The sequence below is a fragment of the Poecilia reticulata genome, chromosome 17 (assembly GCF_904066995.2).
Source record: "Poecilia reticulata chromosome 17, P_reticulata-male-v2, whole genome shotgun sequence".
NCBI lineage: Eukaryota > Metazoa > Chordata > Actinopteri > Cyprinodontiformes > Poeciliidae > Poecilia > Poecilia reticulata.
Genome location: NC_088846.1, coordinates 638,722 through 656,652, shown reverse-complemented (window position 1 = coordinate 656,652; position 17,931 = coordinate 638,722). Strand labels below are relative to the sequence as shown.

General features: G+C 41.9%; 1 protein-coding gene and 1 long non-coding RNA gene across 2 annotated transcripts in view; both read left to right on the top strand.

The window, feature by feature from the left end:
• The first annotated feature begins 531 nt into the window (after positions 1 to 531).
• On the top strand, positions 532 to 7,447 carry LOC108166183 (uncharacterized). The gene is made up of 2 exons (XR_001776457.2): positions 532 to 1,017; positions 1,128 to 7,447. It is a non-coding gene; the product is annotated as an uncharacterized LOC108166183 (long non-coding RNA).
• A 2,688-nt stretch (positions 7,448 to 10,135) lies between these two features.
• Positions 10,136 to 17,931, top strand: part of LOC145547911 (uncharacterized) — a 34,501-nt gene continuing 26,705 nt past the window's right edge. The window contains exon 1 of the mRNA XM_081598036.1: positions 10,136 to 10,329. Coding sequence (XP_081454162.1) covers positions 10,287 to 10,329 — 43 coding nt within the window. The 5' untranslated portion in view covers positions 10,136 to 10,286. The remainder of the gene's footprint in view (positions 10,330 to 17,931) is intronic.

Below are 17,931 nucleotides of genomic sequence, written 5' to 3'. Positions count from 1 at the left end.
CAGGACGTATCTAAATGTTGCAGGACACCAGACATCGATGCCTGGATCTGAGGATCCTGTTAGAGGATCAGTGTGTTCCTGCAGCAGCTCCATCGGATCAGAAGGTAGATGAGATCTGAAAGATCCTGATCCTCCAGTAAGTCAAATAACACCAGAACCAATCCATCAGTCAGCCATTTTGTCCTGTGTAGAGAAAATATAAAATGTTATTTATACACATAGAAACTCAATAAACTAGAATCGAAAGACCATTTATTTCATTTAATTTTATTCACTTAGTGAATAAAGTAAAAGGCAAATCAGAATATCTCACAAACTATATATACAAATATCAGTCAGCAACTTGACTTGGGAATTTGATTGGAACCTTTTGGGCAAAACAGAAACTGTAAGAATCACACAGATAATTTTTATGGATTAAAGACTCAAACTGTGCTGAGTGAGACAATAAAAATCCACGATTAGCTCCCAAAAGCTAATGTAGCACAGCTCACATAAACTTTAGCTCCCGCTAACAGAAACAAATGAGGAGGGCAGAGTATCAAAATACCAGACATATAAAACGTAATTCTGAAATCATTTATAATTACTCCATGTCTCATTATAACCGGAGAGCAAAGCCTGCAGGTTTAGCTCCTACTGACTTCAGAGGACAGACCACCGGGACGCTCCGTCTGCTTCTGGGTTTTCCTGGCTATTTTTCCGGCCAGTGAACCATTCCGCCACCCAGTGGTCCTTTTTCAGACCACTTAGTCTCCTGTACCGCTCAAAAACGCACAATATGTCTATAAATAATTTTAGGATATTATAAGGAAGTTGTTGGATTCACTCCTCCCATTCCACTAGGGGGCTCTATAGTTGCTTTGTATTGGTACATGGATTAATGTGTAGAAGAAGGAAACGAACGGTGGACCAGTTGTGTACTTACGTTGCCTAGCAACCACACTAACAAGCCGAACCTGCCATGAATGTACATCTTACCAATCTTATCAATGTTCATGAGTGTTGCCCAATGTGGTGAGTTATATATTAATGCTGTAAGGCTATGTTTAAGTTTGTGTCCTTTAAATATTGCAATATTAAGTATTGACGTTTTGTTTTTCTTTTTTTTGTTACGTTATTTACAGTTTAACCGGCATGTCCGCGTAAAGCACTCGGCAATAAAAGAACAGTTACAACATCAACGGCTACCTTATGTTCTTCGTAACATAAAGTTAAACACAGCGGCAATTATGTCTATAACCGGAGATTCTGCGGGAGAAATAGACCTTGCTACACTAAGGAGGAAGAGAGGACAAGCTAAAGCAGCTGTAACTAAGACGATAACATCGGCAAACGAAAAAATCAGAGAAAATAAGCCGGAAGAATTAAAGTCAGTGCTGCAGAGCCTCGACTTAGCCCTTGCACAACTTCAGGAGGCACATAAATGTTATCATTCTCGGCTCACTGATGATATCGACAGAGAAGAGTCTGATGCTTATGAGAAGCTTATCTTAAGGAACATTCATGACGTGCGTCATGAAGCTCTAGCCTGGCTGCAAGATGAGGAAGATGAAGCTAGTCTTAATCCAGATGTTGATGAGGAGTTGGATGTAACTGCACAAGTTAATCTGTTCAGTGAATCTCCAGCTGATATAAATGAAGATTCCACATCATCAGAACTAGAAAAAATCCAAGCCCTAAGAAAGAAAGAGAAAGAAGACTTTGAGCTGATGCTTAGACTCAACAAGGAGGAATTTGAACTGGAACTTCAGCGACTACATCACAAGGCTGAGCTGGATGCACAGATGCTACATAATCAGCAAAAGATGCAAGCCCTAACAGCAGATCTCCATTCTACACCTAAAACTGGCCAAATTCCTACTACACCACGACCCTCGCCTTTCCAGATGGCAGATGATTCAATCTCACAACTGCTAGAGTTCTCAAGGCAGCAGTATCAAGCCCAAGTAGACACTCTCAGGCTCCCACCAACAGACCTGATCAAGTTCGATGGTGACCCCCTCCAGTATTGGAAGTTCATGAGGCTTTTCACTGCAATGGTGGACAAAGAGTCTGTTCCTGCTGAAGAAAAGTTAACCCGTCTGCACCAGTACACAGAAGGAAAGGCTCAAGATGCTATTAGTCACTGTCTATACAACTCCAACCCCACCGAAGGTTTCAAGGAAGCACTTGAACGACTAAAGTCAAGATTTGGAAATCCTCATTCCATCTCCCAAGCTTGGGTTGAAAAGGTTTTGAACTTTAAAGAGATAAGAGACAATATGCAACTCAGAGACTTTGCAGATCAGCTGAGAGGCTGTAAGGACACACTTGCTGCCATGAAATGTGAGGAAGAGCTCAGTGGCCGCCGCACATTATTTGAGATAATCAGCAAGCTACCTTCAGATCTCAGGGCCAAGTGGCTAAATAAAAACTACGACATCACAAAGGAAGGACGTCTACCGAATCTCAACGACGTTGTCAGCTTTGTGGAGATAGAAGCTGAAAAAAGATCTGATCCAGTCTTTGGTGGGTTAATTGGCTGCAAGAAACATGAGAAGCCAAACAGTTTTACATCACCTACCAAAGTCTCAAAGAAACATCGTCAAAACTACCCCACCACTGTCAAAGCAGCTGCAGTCCATGAGAATAAGACCACACGTACCAAGCAGCCAGCTTATTTAAAATGTCTTAAATGCTCAGAGCACCATTTCTTAAACCAGTGCCCAGGCTTTCGATCACTAACAGTGCCAGAGCGCCTGGTGTTTGTTCAAGAAAAAAACCTGTGCCAAAACTGTTTCATGATTGGGCACAATGCCGAGATTTGCACGCGCAACTGGGTGTGCAACGTGCCCGGCTGTGGACAGAAACACAACAAATGGCTGCATCCTAACCACACTAACAGACAGAATACAACAGCAGACCAGGACACCACTGATGACAATAAAACTACCCAACAAACACAACCTATCAGATCACCTAATGTCACATGTGGATTCGCTGGAGCTGCAAATGGTAAAGTCTGTCTACCTATTGTTCCTGTGGTTGTTAAGGGAAAAGCTACAAACATCAGTTCTGTTACATATGCGTTACTTGATCCTGGAGCCAACACCAGTTTAGTGTCAGAAGAACTGACCAAGAAGCTAAAGGTCAAAGGCAAGCCTACAAGGTTAGACCTTGATACTGTAGGAGGAAGTCAAGAAGGCTTATTTACTCGAAGTGTGGATCTTGAGATTGACTCTCTGCACGATGGCAGCATCTACACACTTAATGGTGTGAGAACACTTAAGAAATTAAACATAGGACTTAGCTGTCTCGCAACACCTGACGAGGCAGCCAGATGGGATCATCTAGCAGATATCCCTATTCCTAGCATCAAGTCCAATGACGTGCACCTTGTCATTGGACAAGATGCTCCCCGTCTTCTCAGAGCTGAAGAGTACCGCGTAGGAGGTGATAATGACCCTTATGCTACCAGAACCGTACTCGGCTGGGCCATAAATGGACCCATTGATTACAAAGAAGTTAGGAAAGCTAAAGCCTACTTCCTCCAGTCAGATCAAAGTCTGCATACACAGGTGGAAAGATTTTGGAAACTTGACGACCCCGCTCAAGAGAACAATCTGTCAATCAATGATCACAAAGTGATTGAGCTGTGGGAAAATTCCGTTACCAAAGAAGGCTCACACTATACCTTAGGCATACCTTTTAAGAATGAAGTAGTGACACTACCTAACAATATCAACTTAGCAACACGGAGACTACAACTACTGGAACGTAGATTAACAAAGGACCCAGATCTGAAAGACAAGTATGTTAAGGCGATGAAGTCAACCATTGAAAAAGGATATGCAGAAGAAGTTCCAGCCTTGTCGCTCAACCACAATGACAAAGTTTGGTATCTCCCACATCATCCAGTAACTCATCCTCGCAAGCCTGGAAAGGTGCGAGTCGTCTTTGACTGCGCAGCAAAATATGATGGAATATCTCTCAATGACGTTATCCACCAGGGCCCAGATCTAACAAACAAATTAATAAATGTGCTGATCCGCTTCCGACAAGGTCCTGTTGCCATAATGGCGGACATCGAGGGCATGTTCAATCAGATATATGTAACCCCAAAACACAGAGATGTGCTACGGTTCCTGTGGTGGAAGGACCACGATCCTAATAATGAGGTAGTTACTTACCGGATGACATCCCACCTATTTGGCGGAGTGTGGTCTCCAAGCGCAGCAAGCTTTGCATTGAGGAGGTGTGCATCAGATCATGCACATCTATATGATGCAGATACTATCTCCACTGTAGAAAGAAACTTCTACGTGGATGATTGCCTGAAATCCTCAGACACACCCCAACAAGCCATCCGTCTAGCAGCACAGCTGATTGACCTACTCATGCAAGGAGGGTTTCGCTTGACTAAATGGACAAGCAATTCAACTGAGGTTCTACAGTCTATCCCAGAGGAGGAACATGCTAATCAAGTACCATTGTTGGACCTGGATGGAGATCCATCTTTGGAAAGAGCTCTGGGGTTGTTCTGGGACATAACAAATGACTGTATCACCTTCATCATCAAGGTCAAGAACAAACCCAACACTAAAAGAGGCATGCTAAGTACAATCAGCTCAGTTTATGACCCCCTGGGGTTAGTCGGCCCATTTATTTTAAAGGGAAAGGCACTGTTTCAGGCACTATGTCGCTTGAAGCTAGGTTGGGATGAAACCATCCCAAGTGACATTGCTGAGCAATGGGGCCGATGGTTAAATGACCTACCAAAACTCTGCAGACTAAAGGTGCCTCGGTGTCTCAGACCTGAAGGTTTTACTGCAGATTCAGTCACCATGCAACTTCATCACTTCAGTGATGCTTCTGAATTGGGTTATGGTGCTGTTAGCTACCTTAGGGTTGTAAGCAACAATAACATGTACTGTAATATCGTTCTCTCTAGGAATAGGCTAGCTCCTGTCAAACCAAGCACTATTCCAAGACTAGAACTGGCAGCAGCTGTAGTAGCTGTACAGCTTGATCAGAAGATCCGTCAAAGCTTCGAGCTACCCCTCCTGGATTCTGTCTTCTGGACAGACAGCACTATTGTTCTGCATTACATCAGAAACGAAGAGAAAAGGTACCAAACCTTTGTTGCCAATAGAGTTTCACAGATCCGAGAAGTCTCACAAGCCTCACAATGGAAACATGTCTGCACAGAACTAAACCCCGCGGATGATGTTTCAAGAGGACTGTCTGCTGAAGAACTCACAAACAGTGAGCGATGGCTCAAAGGCCCTGCCTTCCTGTGGCAGGAAGAAGAGTTATGGCCTTGCCAGCCTGAACTAGGAAGCTTACCTCCTGAAGCAGAGGTAAAGAAGTCAAGTCAGACATATGCAATGTCTTCTAAGCCCACCATTCAATCAGCAATCAACTGTTTCATTCAGAGGTATTCCTCCTGGCACAAACTCAAGCGAGCTATTGTGTTGATTCTACGAGCTAAGAATATCCTTCTGAAGAAGTCTGAACTCAGACTATATGCTCCAATAACACTAACCGAAATGAAACTGGCAGAGATTGCTATCATTGACTACGTTCAACGCACTCACTTTACTTGTCCAATGAAAGGCATCAGGAAGTTAACTCCAGTACGACTCAGTGATGGATTACTCCGCGTTGGAGGAAGGCTCACCAATGCTCCAATAGCCGAAGCTGCCAAACACCCAGCAATTTTGCCTCGAAACCACCAGATTAGCAAACTTATCATATGGCATTTTCACAAACTCACAGGTCATTCTGGAGTTGAAAGAGTACTTGCTGAGATTAGACAATTCTTTTGGATTGTCAGAGGCCGCATAGCAGTGAAGCAAGTCCTAGCACAGTGTGTACCTTGCAAAAGACAAAAGGCTCCACTCAGTACTCAGTGCATGGCTGACTTGCCCATTGATCGTGTGACTCCATGTAAGCCGCCTTTCACTCACGTCGGAATTGATTATTTTGGGCCCATTACCATCAAAAGAGGACGGAGTGAGGTGAAGAGATATGGCTGTCTATTCACTTGCCTAACTACCAGGGCCATCCACTTGGAGGTGGCGCACAGCTTGGACACAGAATCATTCATAAATGCTCTTCAACGATTTATGGCTCGTCGTGGGACGCCTCAACTGATACGCTCAGACAACGGGACGAACTTTGTTGGTGCCCGTCACGAATTACGGAAAGCTCTGGAAGGATGGAACCAGCAGAGGATTGAGGATCATCTACTCCAGCGAGAAACGCAGTGGAAGTTTAATCCTCCTGCCGCCTCACATATGGGGGGTGTATGGGAGAGACAGATTCAATCTGTGCGCTCAATTCTCATGAGCGTTGCAGGACAACAGACTTTGGATGATGAAGGATTAATGACACTTTTCTGTATCATTGAAAACATCATCAATGGGAGACCACTAACAAAGTTGTCAGATGACCCTAGGGATGGTCAACCTTTGTCTCCCAATGACTTGCTACTGCTGAGATCAGAGTGCACTCTGCCTCCTGGTCACTTTGTAAAACAGGACCTGTACCGTCGACGTTGGCGCCAAGTCCAGTATTTAGCAGACATTTTCTGGACTCGGTGGGTGAAGGAGTACCTACCCAACCTGCAGCAGAGGCAGAAGTGGAATCACCATTCCAGAAACTATCAGGTCGGAGATCTTGTACTGATCCTGCATGAATGCACGCCTCGCAGTCAGTGGCCTCTTGGTTTGGTCACTGATGTCAACATCGGAGCTGATGGTCTGGTGCGATCAGTGCAAGTAAAGACTCATAGAGGCACATACACCCGTCCTATACACAAGCTGTGTTTGCTAGAAGGAAATATGGATGAGTAGATTTACTTATTTTCAGCTTGTGTGGGTTTTTTCTATACGTTACAGATGACTTTCACTCAATCTTATCAGATTACTGTAAACTGGTAGTCACCACCTTAAGTTCAATTGACAAAAGGTAGAGAACTCATTTGAAACGGTTTTTTTGTTTTTTCATGACAAGGTTAGAATTAAACAGTTATCTAAGGTTGTTACGTTCACCAATTTTTTCTGAGATGAACATCTGTAGAGTTCATCGGGGCCGGGATGTTGGATTCACTCCTCCCATTCCACTAGGGGGCTCTATAGTTGCTTTGTATTGGTACATGGATTAATGTGTAGAAGAAGGAAACGAACGGTGGACCAGTTGTGTACTTACGTTGCCTAGCAACCACACTAACAAGCCGAACCTGCCATGAATGTACATCTTACCAATCTTATCAATGTTCATGAGTGTTGCCCAATGTGGTGAGTTATATATTAATGCTGTAAGGCTATGTTTAAGTTTGTGTCCTTTAAATATTGCAATATTAAGTATTGACATTTTGTTTTTCTTTTTTTTTGTTACGTTATTTACAGTTTAACCGGCATGTCCGCGTAAAGCACTCGGCAATAAAAGAACAGTTACAACATCAACGGCTACCTTATGTTCTTCGTAACAGAAGTGCTGAGATATACCGTTTTCCAGCGAACTAACGTATTTGCCACTTCGGCACAGTGAGAAACGGAGAATAAAATCACTAGACTCAGAGAAAAACTCAGATGTCCCAGCTTTTACTAGCATGTAAACGCACCATCTACACACAAATCTGGGAGCTTCCCCGAAGCGTGAAATGAGTCTCAAAAATAGTTGTGCACTCGTAACCGGATTTGTGTGTAAATGCAGTTTTGTGTGTGTGTACCAGGTGATTTGTGTGTACTTTTTCAACATGTATAGGCGTATGAGAAGTATTTTATTTTTAAGTTTTACAAATCGAGTATTACACACACATAGATATTTTTACAGACACACAAATCCTCTTACACACACACAAATCATTTTACACACACACAAATCTTTTTACACACACAGAGATATTTTGAGACTATTTTCACTCCATAAATATGGCATCCGTTTTTCAGATTCTTTGCGTGACTATGGTATTTTCCCGACCACCCATAATGTTGACTCAATGGACAGCAATGGCACTATGGCTCTCCATATGGCGCATGTGTGGCACACTTTGAGTCACTAATGTCCAGTCCAGTAATTTATATTCATCCATATTAATGCTGCTGCCTCGCCTCTGTCCTTCTCTCACACTTTCCGCTACTCAGCAGTAGGTGTCAGGTTACATTGTGTTGCATTCAATGTTGTCATAAAAAAGAGATTCATGCGCTCAATGTCCGATTTCCCATAATTATTTATTGAATTCATAGTCGCCAGCTGGGGTGTCAAGGCTCTGATGCCACCCCAGTAGATCCGCCCCTGCTGCCGGAGATGGGAGTTAAAGCTCCGTCTCACAGGGGACTCCACCAGACGTTCCCAGCAGACCCTCACAACACGTTTGGGCCTGCCAGGTCTGACCGGCATCCTCCCCCACCACCGGAGCCAACTCACCACTAAGTAGTGGTCAGTGGACAGCTTCAAATTATTTGCCACATTTTCATTCAGATTCCATCATCCTCAAATGTAGCGTATGCAGCGTCGCGGTATAGGGGAGAATGTGATGACAATTCTAGGGGTAGTGACCAACAAGGGACCCTCCACAATTTAATTATTTATTTTTTGTTAATATAATTTTTTTTTATATCGGGGCCCTGTCAATTTCAAAATTAAGCATATTGTATTTTCAAAGATTGTTTTTAGCAGTAAAAATGTTATGTTCCCACTCCCAGACCAAAAAATACTCATCCATATTTGCCCTGAACTCCCCCTATCTGCGTTAAATGGTTCGTTCCTGTTTGGAGCGCTTCACCGTGACGCAGTCAGCAGCAGACAGTAGGAAGACACGAACGAATGTAGCAGTTACTAAGCTGCTAAGAAAAATTATAAAGTCAGGTTTTCAAAAAAGAGAGGAAGGGAGAGAGAGAAAAAGGCAAGAGTGTTAATTTATAACCCAGTTTTTCTCCAAGAGAGGTGGTCAGACTGTGTGAGATTATCAACCACTTAGCATAATTAGCTTAGCTACAGACTACTGTTTGCCTTCTTTTCACTAGCATCTAATAAATTAAGGAAAAAATTACCAACATATTCATATATTTAACTTGTCCCCTGTACCTTTTACCGCTTGACAACAGATGAGTCAGTCAGCAGCAGCTCTAACCCACGTCCCTTCTGACTCGTCCTCTTCTAAGTGAAATTAAAGCTGCAGTATGTAACTTTTATATAAATATTTTTTTCCCCACATATTTGTTAAAACTGTCATTATGTTGTGACCAGCGGCGTGGTAAAGGGGTGGAAAGTGATGACGATTCTAGGGGCCCTGACCAGCAGGGGGCCCTCCACAATTTAATTATTTATATTTTGTTCATAGACATAAAATAAAATATTTGGGGTCCTGTCAATTACAAAATTAATCATATTGCATTTTCAAAGATTGCTTTTGGCAGTAAAAATGTAATGTTGCCCCTCCCAGACCAAAAAACACACATCCGTTTTTGCCCTGAACTCCCCCTATCTGTGTTAAATGGTTCGTTCCTGCATGGAGCTTCACGGTGACGTATGCAGCTACAGTCAGTAGAAGCTGCAGCTGAATGCAGCGGCGACTGTGGCAGTTACTATGATGCTAAGAAAAGTTAGAAAATCAGGTTTTCAAAAACAAAATAGAGAGAAGGAGAGAGAGAAAAAGGCAAGAGTGTTAATTTATAACCCCGTTTTTCTCCAAGTATTGAACCAAAGAAAGCAAGGCAGACACAAGCCTTTAAAATTGTTACGCTTTTTATGGGTCAAATAGACTCAAAAATTTGTAACAGCAGCTGCGCGGGGGGCGAACACATTTTTTGTCAGGGGGCCCAAGATTCCTGGCTGCGCCCCTAAGCGTATGTATTGATAATGTAAAATAATATTACATCTGTTTTTTGCCAAATGAAAAAGATAATGTTTAGAACCCAAAACATCGCTTAACGGCAGGGGTAAGAGATTTAAATATTAAGCGCTGTGGCCATAAATGCAGGGAGCAGAGGCGACGCCACTGGATCTACCATCTTGCCACGTTCCAGGGGAAACACTGGGGGCGGGACAAAGATAACGACTAGCCACACGCTTGAATAAGTCCAACGCTTCTGGAATACCATTGGCCTGCAGATCTGTAAGACTCGCCTATTTTTGAAGGGGCCACATTTTATTGGCCGTGGGAGCTGTCGGGCATACAGCGGATGGGGTTTGTCCTCCTGCCTAATAGAACTCAGGTCTCAAAGAATTTTTGATTTCTTTTCACTGCTGGAACTGTCAGTACGCTGTTCCAGGTTCGGTTCTGCCACACATCCAGCATGGCTTCAAAGAAGGCTTCAAAGTCCAGCACAAAAGGCAAAGGTGAGTTGTTGCTAATCTTGTTCGTTCTGTTCTACCAGGTTACAGTGGTTGAGATGCTGTTATCAAAGCCAGGCCTGGAGAAGTTTCCACGCTGTGTTTAAACTTTCCCCCAGGTTTATTCTCCTCGCTATTCAGGCATTAAAATGTTGCGTCATCGTGTCGTTTGCCGAGTGTTTTAGTGGTTCATTGAGTTCTGCACGCTGGTAAACGGCACCAGCGCGAGCTCACTGCGTTAACACGTCAACACGGCTGCGTCAGAAAGCTTTGATTCTATGGCTCAAAACGCTTTAACTTCGTTCCTTGCATTATTCAGTAAAATATTTTCATAGTAGCCCATATTATCATCTGTATGCTTGAGAAACCGTCTGTCTTGTAGCTATTGGTTGGCTGGCTGGCGGATCTAGCGACAGGGATTACTGTGGAGCGCCATTCACACGCACAGATGACGCCAGTTGCTCAGCCCCGTCCGCGGGCTCTGCAGCAGGGAGGCCGCTTGCCTCTCCGCGGAAACTCTGGGACACACACTGACTTTCCCCGGTATAGTAAATGTGCGCCCCGCTTTCCAAACGTTCACGTGTCAGTATACCCCGCGGAGGGGTGTCTGACAGAAGGCGGCCCGTGGTCCAGTAACCAATCAGCACGGAATGATCCTGTACAGCTACGTCCTCACTACGTGCGTCAGGCGCAGATAGAATTCTGCTGGAGTCTGTCATGTAGGGGGCCTGCGCCGAGAATCAGACACTCAAACCAGCACATCATCCACCATCTGACAAGTTTAGGCTGTTCAATACAGGAGGGGAAATGTAGAGACAAGCTGCCTTGTTTATCTCCATTCTTCTCCATCCTCTCTCCTACTCCCTCTACTTGTACATTTGAAATGAATGATCACAGCAGGTAACATTCAGAAGTTACCAGGATATATTTACCTGGATGGTAACTTCTGAATGGAGCTTGGGGGTGTATAACCAGTGGCGCAAAAAGTGGGTATGCAGGGTATGCAACGCATAGGGGCGCAGCACCAGAGGGGGCGCCAAAACCCCGTCTGGAGGGGGCGGCGCGCCGATGATTGTTTTCCCATACACTTCGGCGCGTGTAACGCTCCTTCACCTCGCGCACATAACGAGGTAAATGTAGCGAGTTTTACCCTTCACGTATCGTCGCCTCGGGGGGGGGGGGGAGAGAGCGTCGCTCCTTCACCCTGACGATCCTTCCCTCGGGAGGTTGGGTGGTGGGGGGCGCCGATCTATGTTTTCGCATCCACCTGAATAATGTGTAGTTGCGCCACTGTGTATAACTTATGTATAACTTTAAGCCTGTTGCTCTTACTTCATTTATCTTTGAGCTTTTTGAGATGATGACAGCAGATTTCTTGAGAGTAACCCAGAGTAGCCTAAACCTCTTAGATCCAAAAAAAGTACTGAAGTTACCCTGAAAGGCCGTTTGAATGACTGTTGTGTGGAATAATATAGTTCAGTTTTGAAGAGTCCAAGTATTGTAGTTTTTTTTTTAAAACAAACTCTCAAGGTAGTGAAAAATTAGGTGGAACCGCCCTTTAGCCATCTCCTGAAACAGAGACAACAATAGGAAGCCAACTTCAGCTTTGTCTTTGATTTTTTTAAATCAAATTTGCAAATGCTGTTTTTTTTATATTATAAAATCAGAAGACCATTAAAACTATATTATACTCAATATTGGAAAATTCTGTGATTGGGTTGTCCGTTGGACATCTCAGACACTTTCACTATGCAGAAGTAAAGTCAAGAAGAAAACAGTGTTATAGTTGAGGGTTTGCTAACTAGTGGCTGGCCTTGCATTTGTTACCTGGGCCATAAGAAGGAGTTTACCGATTGTATCTACCTTTATGATGTCACAACTATAAAAGTTACCAATGCTATGGTATACAAAAACCCAACATAGCAAGTCCTGACATCATCATCAGCTTCCTGCTCTAAATGCATCATTCAGACAGGTATTTAAATGCATTCTGAGTGGACACATTGACCTGGATCTCACTAACTGTGCTGTATGCAAATAAATACAGAGACAAGATAGCTAAGAGCTTATTGTGAATATTTCTGTTGAGGGGCAACTCTGTGCTTTTATACCCAAATGTGGGGCTGTGACCAAGTTGTACCAAGCTGCACTGACTGCAACCGATAGGAAAATTCAACTGCCTGAGAACCTGTTGACAGAAGAGGCTCAGTAGTAAGTAGTAAGATGCTTTTAGGCAAAAATATATTTTTAACAATATTAATAATATACATATAAATGAAAATTGACAACCAAATTTTCACACCATAACTTGACAGAAAATGTTCCTGTCCTCACAGTCCTTAGTGCTTAATTTCATCTGGTGTTGAATCATTTGAATAGGGCAAAATTTATTTTATAGACTTTTATAGGTTTTCTCTAACAATGTTTTGTTTTCTTTAAGTATTTCAGTATCTTATTCACTAGTGATGATAGGAAGTAACAGGAGATGAACAGACACACTGAGTCTTTGTCTACAGTATTGAGGGTCCCACTCTTCTCTACTGGGGTGATGCCAGGGCAAAGCTCTCGATTTATTGGTCTATGTGCGTTCTGACCCCACGAGATATGAATCATGACTGAAAGAACGAGATCCTGGATACAAACATTTGAAATGAGCTTTCTTTTGAGGGAGGCTGGACAGAGTTGGGGTGAGGAGTTTCATCGTCCAGAAGCAGAGCTGGAAGTAGAGCCTCTGCTTCTCCACATCAAAAGGAGTTCGCTGAGCCGGTGCAGACATCTGATCAGGCACATTCCAATAGCTAGTTGTCCAGAAAAAGTGGTCTGTTCATTTTATTGTCATTATTTTTATTTGATTTATTTCAGCGCTTTACACATGCACGCTCCCGACCCCACTAAGGGACAAGGGTGTAAGAAAATGGATGGATGGACGGACACATGAATGCATGCACGCGCACACACACACACACACACACACACACACACAAAAGGAATTCAACTTTCTCTTCTTACAAAATATCTCAAAATAAAAAATAAATTTTGTCCTAAATATTGCAAACAGTAAAATTTCCTAGATAAAAGCCTCCTATGTTTCAGAGGTTTGATTTCTGATTGTCTTTACTCTGTCCAACCAGCTTAAAACATGAAGACGGGGTCCAAGTTCCCAATAACTCCAGAGTTAAAAACTGTGTAAGAATTTCCTAAGTTTATATGCAATTTTCTTGTGTTCTGACTGGTTGAGTGCACACTTTTCTCAGGAAGCCATATTTTTGTCAGTTATTAGGATCAGTGCTGTTCTCAGCCTTTCTTTTTGAATGATTGAACAGCAAAGGAGTGTTTGATCTAATTGATGTGACTGGAACATGTGCCTCGTCAGCAATTCTTCTGTTGGGTCTTCTGATCAAACACTGACAGTGGCTCGTCAAATACTTACTTTGGCTTACTGAGTTGCTTGATAAAGGTGTACAAACAGTGAGCTGTTAGCCAGGTGTTTGAATATCTGATCATTAGACTCTTGGAATGTTTGAGACCTTTTTCTGTCTGGTTCTATTCGAAATGTACACAGCGTTAACTTTTACAAACAATAGTTGGGAGCACAAGACTAGATTTACTGTGGTATATGTTTTCTAATCTAAACGGGATCAAAATCATACATACATTCTCGAATATTTGCATAAATGCACCTGTTGCAAAATACAAGGAAGCCACATACTGGACACTTTACCACTTTTACTTTATGGAATAAATTGAATGTGGCCCGTTTCCTGGCACAGACCAAACATTTTAAACATACACAAGAGATCTTGTGTATGTTCCAACATGTGTATAATGTTGGCCTGCAAATGGACAAACTACCGGGAAACTTAGCTAGTGTTCAGAAATCATCCAGTTAAAAGAAATAAAACTTGACCATTCCTTACACAAAGAGTGGTCAAACATCACATTTTATCTAATTATTTCTGGGGTTGTATATATTTGACACTGTATGGACCAAAAACAATCCACAGAAAATTCAAACTTGTGTACCCAGTTCTTGTTTTAAGGATTCATTGAATTTGTCTTTTCTGATTATTCCTCCATGGAAAAAAGACAATTCAGAGAAATTATTGAAGGTCCTAAATTAATGACATCATATCTGATGGCTGGATGAAAAGCTGGATCTGTGTGTTTGCAATCAAAGATCACTGCTCTCATCATTCTCATTGTATTTGCTCTTACATTTCTATAATGGTTTCCTTAAGGGCTCTTGTTCCTCCTTCCCTGTCCAGAATCCCGGGAACTGCTGAACTCTGCAGAGATGGAAGGGTAACAGCCAAGTCTGTTCCTCTGGGATCGTTGTGCTGTGTGTTGTAGTGTTCTTTTTTTTTTCTTTCCATTTGCATAGCATCACAAAAATCCTTAGATGCAAATGCCTCTAGCTGACCTTGCATGGACTTGCGGTGCTGTGTTCATTGGGTTTTCATTAGGAGGTGTGTTGTGTCTGCAGTTAAACTAATCTGAACTTTGGAAGGTTAGCTGAAGCTCTGCAGCCTTGTTTTCAGGAAACGGCTGATTCTGTTAAGGTGTATTCAGTATTGTGGAATTTTAGCAGCACCAAACTGGTTGTTTGACTCCTTACAGACTTCAGATCCAGCCCTTTTTATAAACTTTAGTGGCTGACTAAATAACTTCTAGTGATACTGTTAGGTTACTTTAGGAATTAATTATTTTACCTCCACTGTATCTTTTAAGCCATTTTATTAAGCTAAAATAAGCTTAAGGCTTATTTTCAGGATTCTTCTCCCCACAAACCCAGATATGATTTCCTTTTTACTGCTTTTGAGGTGCCGAGGTCCCAGCCTCTATCCCTGGAATGCACTGTCCAACTTCACAGATTCCAGGGATTGAAAAGTTAACCAGCCAGGGTTCCTGCTTGTGTAAGATTCCACAAAGTGGAAAACTTGATAAAGACAGATTTAGTGAAAAGTTTGTCAACTGTGTCAAAGGTTGCAGAGTGAGAAAAGCATGAATGTCCTCAAAAGCATACAGAGGTGCATGTGGGAGTGTGGACGCAACAGCATGCATGCTTGTAAAAAAACCTGCAGGGGAAGAGTTGGGGTTGGGAGCCAGGAACTCGGCAGAACTTGCATAAGATTTAAGAGAAGTAGCTTAAACTGAACAATGTGTGCAGGGTGTTACAAAAAGAAGACACTCACAGCAAGGTCTCCTATTTGTCTGAAAAATACTGGATAGCCGTCTCTTTGCACAAACTGCGTTAAATATACTTGGAATAAATATTAGACAGCACTGGACAAATGTTCAGCATTATGTTGATGATACTGATATTTATCCATGAAGACTAACAAAAGGAATCGTTCAGACTACAAACATTTCCTAAAGACAAATTCTTCATGACACAAACTGACTTCTACTGCTAAACTGTAAGCATTGTCTTGCATTATCTAGTGAGTTGAATAATATCAATTATGAATTGTTATGCTAGATGTCTCAATGGGTACAGTTCTGTGAAAAAGTTTTAAAACTACATCCATAGTTACTTTTTTTGTTGTTTGTTTTTTCCCCCTTGTTTTATGTTTCTGATGAATATCAGTTTGTGCTGCTTGGTGGTGAGTTGGTGGAGAGGAAGGAGGTTCTGAGGTCTTTCTGCATGGAGTTTGCAGGTGTTCTCCCTGGATACTCGGACTTCTTACAGCCAACAAGACTTTAATGTTAATTGCCTCTTGACCACTGACCACTGGAGATCATTGGTAACCAGGATAGAATATTTTATTTTTATATTTTTGTTTTTTTGTTTATCAGTGAACATCATTTCTAGAATTTTATAATTTGATAAAATTACTTTTTCTAATTGAATTTCTGAAAGTTCACTTTTACATAGCCCTTCAATTGATAAAGACACACCTGCTCCTCTGGTGTCCAAAATAACCTTCTAAATTTGAAGACATTGGCTGCACAAGGTTACTTTAAGCAGCAAACCAGTGGTCCTTTTGGGGCACTGAGATCAGTGCAGTTTAATGTACATAGGTTTCTTCTGTTTTAATTGGTTTAGTTTGATTTGACCCAGATGCCATATCTTAAGCTCACTGGTGCTCAGGGACTCACTTGTCATAATGCATAAACCAGATTTTCCTGCTTTCTCAAATATGTTGCAACACAACTGCAAATGCAAAAGGAGCAGCAGCATTTACAGCCACACTTTCTTTGTGGTTGACCATTTAAAATTGGGCCACTTTTTTTCTTGTTAAAGATCATGTTTCAACACCTACACATTCATAACAGATGCTAAATGTTTAATTCATGTAAATCTATTTTATTCTAAACAAATTTTATTCAAACTCTTGCTGGCTGTAAATTTGCTGCTTGACTGATGAAGGAACTGTTCTGGTTTTGCCACCTCCATCTCAGTGCCAAAGTATATGGGATTATTTTCTTTTATTTTATTGTCAAAGAGAACAATGGAGTTAATCTTTGCATCTGTTTGTGTTTGAATGCCCTGCATAGTGAAGTTATGAGAGATTTTAGGCTGGCTAAGCAGGACTTTGATATGTAAATGATCTGATCTTTTTAACAAAGTTCTAAGACATTTGAATCCAAGCTCAAGTTTACAAAACCACACCACAGATTTCATGACACTGTTATTTAACATATGAAACCAAAAAGGAAAAGCTGTGTGTGGGAAGCAGAGGCACTGCAACAGACTTTTCCCACTGATATGACTACATTCCCAAGAAAAATCTTAAATGAACAAAACATTGGGAGAGGCTCTGATGCTGGGGGTGGCTATGTAAGGAATTGTGTGCATTAATACACACTAGAACTGAACATTTTGAGTTGCCCAATTGCAATTTTGGCATAACTGAACTTGGACTATAAAATCATTGCGAGGGGGGAAAAAATGGTGTATTCACAAAGCTGATTAGCCATGAAGACATGATCTTGTTAAGCAGCTCCACAGTAAAGTCGGTGACGTCAGAGAAGAAAACGTTGTAGGCAATAGAGAAAAATGAACAGTGAAAAATATAACCCAAAAACAAAATAAAGGTATCTATGCAGCACTGGCAGAGAATAAATTAAAAATCATTTTCATGCCTAGACACTCAAAGTACATAAAAAATATTTAAGGGCTTAGAAAAAAGTGAATTTTGCATGATTTGCCCCCCCCTTAAATTACTCAATTTCTGAACAAATATAAATAAGAAAAACTAAATTCTTTTATGTGTTTTTTTTATGGGGGGAGAAAAGTGATTACAATACAATGAGTATTTTGAATTTGGCAAATTTGACCCTGTGGCCAAAAGTTTGGAGACCACTGCACTAGATGCATATAAACCCCTAGGATTTAAAGGAGCTGAACAATTTTTTTGCAGTGACTGTTTATAAGAAATGAGGGTGATGGCCTATCCAGCCATCTATTGTCCATACAGGGTGGTAGGAGGCTGCATCTGCCTCCTGGGACCTTTTTGCTGCAAGGCAACAGTACTTCCAACTGTACTGCCTAGCTGTACGAAGGCAGTGACCTCTTCACATGACATGTCATGTAGGCTATCTGCTTTGACACAGCAGAGGAAAACGAATACCTCAAGGCTCTGAGATGAGGTGAGCCCATGCTGG